The sequence below is a fragment of the Eurytemora carolleeae genome, unplaced genomic scaffold, assembly GCF_000591075.1.
Source record: "Eurytemora carolleeae unplaced genomic scaffold, Eaff_2.0 scaffold2083, whole genome shotgun sequence".
In the NCBI taxonomy this organism is placed as follows: domain Eukaryota; kingdom Metazoa; phylum Arthropoda; class Copepoda; order Calanoida; family Temoridae; genus Eurytemora; species Eurytemora carolleeae.
In genome coordinates, this window is record NW_019397968.1 from 1 (window position 1) to 6,248 (window position 6,248).

General features: G+C 35.6%; 1 protein-coding gene across 9 annotated transcripts; it reads left to right on the top strand.

The window, feature by feature from the left end:
- Positions 1-66: 66 nt before the first annotated feature.
- On the top strand, positions 67-3,272 carry LOC111716482 (uncharacterized; the record flags this gene model as incomplete). Of its 9 annotated transcripts, XM_023491946.1 has the most annotated exon segments (6): positions 67-161; positions 264-400; positions 547-678; positions 1,190-1,315; positions 2,620-2,745; positions 2,895-3,272. In XM_023491946.1, coding segments are annotated over 6 exon segments (723 nt in total), but the record flags the coding sequence as incomplete, so codon positions are not given.
- Positions 3,273-6,248: the final 2,976 nt, after the last annotated feature.

Consider the following 6,248-nt stretch of genomic DNA (forward strand, 5'->3'; position numbering starts at 1 on the left):
TAGATTTAAGAATATTGTTTATTTAGATTAAGCTTCAAAGTAGATTTATGAATATTGTTTATTTAGATTAAGCTTCAAAGTTTGCTTCCTGTGGATCCTATTGAAGAATTTGACTCCTGGGCCTGGGGAGAACATCCTAATGGCCTGGGATACAAAGCAAGGAATGAAGGGGATCGTGTTAAATTTTTGATTTTGAAAAAAATTTCATTTTTAAAGATGATAATTTTTCTTTCGCATCCTTACCCTTTATTTTTTGACATTAGGAATAGTCTAACTAAAGAGCAATGTGTTTTAAATCCTACAACTGCTGGAACAGTTCATTGCAGAAATTATGATTACTCTTACCCTGTGGATATATGTATTAAATACCCTGAGATTGCTGGTCTTAAAGTATGCCAAGGTAACCTTCTCCTTCATCTGTTAGGAACGGATTATCAGTAGATCAATGTTTCAAGAATCCATATCTAATAGATACTCCAGCTTGTAAATTCCCAGCTGCAGTTTGTATAGAATTCCCAGAATATGCTACTAGAAAAGTTTGTGCAGGTAACCGGTATCCAGCCGAAGTTTGTGCCAGCAGTCTCACATTTGCGCTGCTAGAGGGATGTGCAGGTACTGAATATCCTGCTGAAGTATGTGCTAGTAATATCCAGTTTGCTCTACTTGAAGGATGTGCAGGTACTGAATATCCTGCAGAAGTATGTGCTAGTAATATCCAGTTTGCTCTACTTGAAGGATGTGCAGGTACTGAATATCCTGCAGAAGTATGTGCTAGTAATATCCAGTTTGCTCTACTTGAAGGATGTGCAGGTACTGAATATCCTGCAGAAGTATGTGCTAGTAATATCCAGTTTGCTCTACTTGAAGGATGTGCAGGTACAGAATATCCTACTGAAGTATGTGCTAGCAGTATCCAGTTTGCTCTACTTGAAGTTTGTGCAGGTACAGAATATCCTACTAAAGTATGTGCTAGTAGTATCCAGTTAGCTCTACTTAAAGGTTTTGCAGTTATAGGTGTAGTCATTGGCTTTCCCTTGGCTTTTATTTTGGCCTTCCTTTTGGTTTTCCTTTTGGTTTTCCTTTAGGCTTTCCTTTGGCTTTCCTTTCGGCTTTCCTTGGGCTTTCCTTTTGGTTTCCCTTTTTCAAATCTAAAGCTGTTTTATACTTACAAATCATAAATACAATTTAGATGCTCTCTACCCCAAAGAGTTCTGTGTTGCCAACCCTGTTCTTGTTTCTGCTAAAGGATGCCAGAAGTATTTAGCAGATATTTGTTCTTTGGATGTTAAGCTAGCATTGAGTCCGCCATGCGCAGGTTTAAATCTTTATTTTTTTTATCTCTTAAATGGCGAAACTTTCGTTTTTACCTTCAGCAACTAAATATCCTCAGTGTAAACTTTTTAGTTATAAGATTGAGCTGTTTTTCTCAGCAAATGGCCCATCGATGAAAATGCTAGAGACCTAAACCAAATATTATGGCATTTAGCGTCTAAGATTCAAAAGTTTTGCTCTCAGGCACTGAGCAATGCAGAAGTTTATTTTAACCAGATGACATCTTATTTTGTCGGCTAGAAGAGCAAACTGTTATAATGATGACATGACGTCATCGAATATTTTTGTGGTGACACGATAGATCCTTTCTTTTTTATGTAATGCAAGAAAATGAACGGTGGTTGAAGGTTATCAATTCATTATTAAAGGTTTCTAAAAAATTCTGGAAAGTATGCAAGAAGGCCTACTTTTATATTTTATGAGTAATCACAAAATTCTGAATGTTTTCAGATGCCCTGTACCCTAAAAAATGCCTTAACCTCTGATATATTCAGATGCCCTGTACCCTAAAAAATGCCTTAACCTCTGATATATTCAGATGCCCTGTACCCTAAAAAATGCCTTAACCTCTGATATATTCAGATGCCCTGTACCCTAAAAAATGCCTTAACCTCTGATATATTCAGATGCCCTGTACCCTAAAAAATGCCTTAACCTCTGATATATTCAGATGTCCTGTACCCTAAAAAATGCCTTAACCTCTGATATATTCAGTTGTCCTGTACCCTAAAAAATGCCTTAACCTCTGATATATTCAGATGTCCTGTACCCTAAAAAATGCCTTAACCTCTGATATATTCAGATGTCCTGTACCCTAAAAAATGCCTTAACCTCTGATATATTCAGATGTCCTGTACCCTAAAAATGCCTTAACCTCTGATATATTCAGATGTCCTGTACCCTAAAAAATGCCTTAACCTCTGATATATTCAGATGTCCTGATAAATGCATTGAGATCGTAGGAATGATCATCAAATGGTTTTATTTCGGAAAAAAAACTTTGTTTTGATTTAAGATTTAAAAATAGAAAATTACTGTTGGTTTTTTAAATGCGTTGTTGTTCAGATGTAGTTTACTTTAAAGAATTCTGTTTAACCAACCCTGTCCTGGTTTCAAGTTTTGGTTGCTCCAAGTTTAAAACTGCTCTATGTGCTACCCTACAGACCTAGATCTGAAATATCTAAGGTCTCTTTAATCAAGAAAAGGTTGATGTAGCAAATGTTCAGTTTTAGGTTAAAAAGCTGCTCAAAGTAGAAATCTGAAATTGCTTATACATTCATTTTTTAGACGCACAATATCCCAAAGATTTCTGCTTGGGAAACCCTGTACTTATCTCAGCTAAGGGATGTGAGCAGTTTAAAGGAGACATATGTACTTCAAGCCTTGAGTTAGCTGAGAGTTCTTCTTGTTCAGGTGCAGCAGATCAGATAACATTTCTACAGTGTGTTTCTAACGGAGATGTTTGCAGAGCAAAGATTTGTGATAAACAAGTTCCTAAGAAAAGCTTCTGTAAAGCTTAATCTATATTTGTAAGATATCTTCTCATATGTAACAATGTATAGGTGCAGCTGATCAAATTACAAGAAAGCAATGTACATCCAATGGAGATATCTGCAGAGCTAAAATATGTGATAAAAGAGTTCCAAATAAAGATTTCTGTAAAGCTTGATCTTGGAGATTGGTTTCTTAATACCTTTAAACCTATAGATACAGGTTTCTGCAACCTAACCCAAGATACAGGTTTCAGAAACCCTAATCCTTGGTAAAGGTTTCTAAAACCCTAATCCCGGATACAGATTTCTTAAACTTGGAATCTTTAAAATGGAACCAGGGGTTTTAATGTCCTTGCGTTAAAATTGTCAAATCTCATTAGAATCTGTTAATTAATATTGTTGTTAAACCTGAATAACTATTTAGAAAATAAATGAAAAGAATAATTATAATTGTCATAACTCACAATATAGAAACGAAGACAAAAAGGGAAAAATATAAAAAAGAGAAAAAGGATTAATGAAATAATAGTTGAGGAAGAAATCAAAAAGTTTTGAATTTCTAAAATGCAACCAAATAAATTTCTTTTTCTTATGTTTGGATGAAAATTGAGACTAGAGGAGCTACGAGGTCACAAAGTTGTACCAGTAACTCTGCGTAAATTTAGCCTTTTCCCTTTGTCTAGATAAAAAGGAGAGATGAGTCAGATTAGAATATGATGGAATACTCAATAATAATTTTACAATTCCTCTAATATATTATAAATATTGTTCGTTGAGCATCTCATTGAAGTTTTACAGAACTATAAGCCTCTAAATTAATTGTGAACATGTTCTCTTTGTGTACATCGTAAAACAAAACAACAAAAATTCCCGGATTTTCACAAAAAAATTTCGTGGATTTTCAAAGTTTTCAAAAATTTAATGAAGATCGAAAGTTGATGGAGACAAATATTTGAAATTTTGATCATTCATAAACCTTCCCTGTGGTGACGTGATGTCCCACAAAAAATTTGGGCCCGATCGGTTCAGCCGTTTTGACGTTTATTGGATACAAACAAACAAACAGACAGACAGACAAGCCAAATTCATATATAGATTGCCAGGCAAATATCTTTTCAATAAAATTCTTTACGTGGGGACTACATAGATACTATATACTGGATACTGGATTCTAGATACTGGATACTGGATACTGGATACTAGATGCTGGATACTGGATACTAGATGCTGGATACTGGATACTAGATACTTGATAATAGATACTAGATAACATGGATACTGGACACTGGATACTGGATACTGAATACTGGATACTGGATTATGGACACTGGATACTGGATACTTAATACTGAATACTGGATACGGGATACTAGCTACTGCAAACTGGATTACTGGATACTGGATACTTAATACTGGATACTGGATACTGGATACCAGCTACTGCATACTGGATAACAACTACTACATACTGGATACTGGATACTGCATTGCAGCGAGTTGCTAGTGTCACATTGCCATGTATCAACTTGCCATGTTGCTCATTGTCATGTGAAAAAGTTTACAGGTAACCATTTTGACAAGTGACTACTTTGCCAGTTGACAATTTTGCCAGTTTAAAATTTACCCGTTGAAAATTTGCCAGTTGACATTTGCCAATTGAAATTTTGCCAGGTGACTACTTTGCCAGTTGAAAATTTACCCGTTGAAAATTTGCCAGTTGACATTTGCCAGTTGAAATTTTGCCAGTTGAAAATTTTTCAGTTGACAATTTTGCCAGTGAACAATTTTCCAGTTTACAGTTTTTCCAGTTTTTACTGATATCGTAATCAATTTATTAATATTATTTTTGGTATATTTGAACAGAGTTATCTCCTTATTTTTGATAAACCTTAGTGCGGTGAACGAGGTTCCTTTTCTCCTCTATTTTGCATTACTGTATTTTATGAATATATATACAATGTGGATACATGCAAAGTATCTAATAAGATTTAACCTGCTTATCCTGCAGTATCACGTGTTATTAAATTATGATTTTGCAAGTTGGAATATTTTAGCATAAACTTAAATCTGGAATGTAGGAATAATGTAGTATGGTTTCTTGTTCCAATATAATGTACACGATATGTTGACCCTACACGGTCCTTGTACACCATGATCTGTAGTGTGGTTTCTTGTTCCAATATAATGTACATGATATGTTGACCCTACACGGTCCTTGTACACGATATGTTAACCCTACACGGCCTTTGTACACGATATGTTAACCCTACACGGTCCCCGTACACGATATGTTAACCCTACACGGTCCTTGTACACGATATGTTAACCCTACACGGTCCCCGTACACCATGGTCTGGCTCACATGTTATTTACATGCGGGTTCATATTGTAAACTCCGGTTCTTTTAAAGTACCGTACAGACTTTTAATCAGCTAGAGCAAGCTGCATAGTACACATACAGAATATATAACGAGATGAATTATCATCCAATTATGCTGAAACTTATTTGGGTTGGATCAATGTGCACGTGTTAGAATTTTTTCATCCTTAATCGCTCGTTTGTTGATCTTGTATCTTATAAGTTATAAGAAAAATTCTATGGCTTTCATATAATCAACAAAAAAGATTAAAGTTCTATACACCCGGAATTATTTGCGACATTAATTAATACACCAGGAATATTTAAAAAATGTGCGTAGAATTTGTTGGTCTATGCTTCAATTAACGGTATAGAATTAATTGCCGCATCAGAATAGTTTTGACGATTGAAAATTAATTTTTTGATTTTGATATTTTTGAAGTTTTTTTCAGTCTGATAAGAGGTCCCTGAGAACCATCCAGCCTGGAGAGAGGTTCCTTAGAACCCCCCAGCTGGAGGAGAGATCACTGAGAACCATCCAGCCTGGAGAGAGGTTCCTTAGAACCCCCCAGCTGGAGGAGAGGTCCCAGAGAACCATCCAGCCTGGGGTGAGGTCCCTGAGTAGCACTTCTTTGACAAAGAAGAGGGACCTGAAAACCCACCAGCTCAAGCAGTCTGATCCTAAAAATGTACCATATCCTGGACCTAACCCTAATCCTGATCCTGAACCTGAACCTTATCCTGTGCCTCTCCCTGAACCAGACCCTACGAAAGTGCACCTAGCTCTTTCTATGTAATTTGCAGATATTATGAAAACCATGAAAACGTAATGCTATATCTTGTAAGTAATGTAAACCCGTTAAAATCCTTAAATGTATTAGCAAAGAATAAATATTTAGATTTGAAAAAAGATATTTTTTAGGGCTTTGTGCACAAAAACCGGAAGGGTGTTGGTTCAATTCCAATCAATACCTAACCTACATTAAACAGAGTCAACCATTGAATGGATTTGTTTGTTTAATCCATTATGACGTGGTACGCCATATATATCTAACAGTATAATC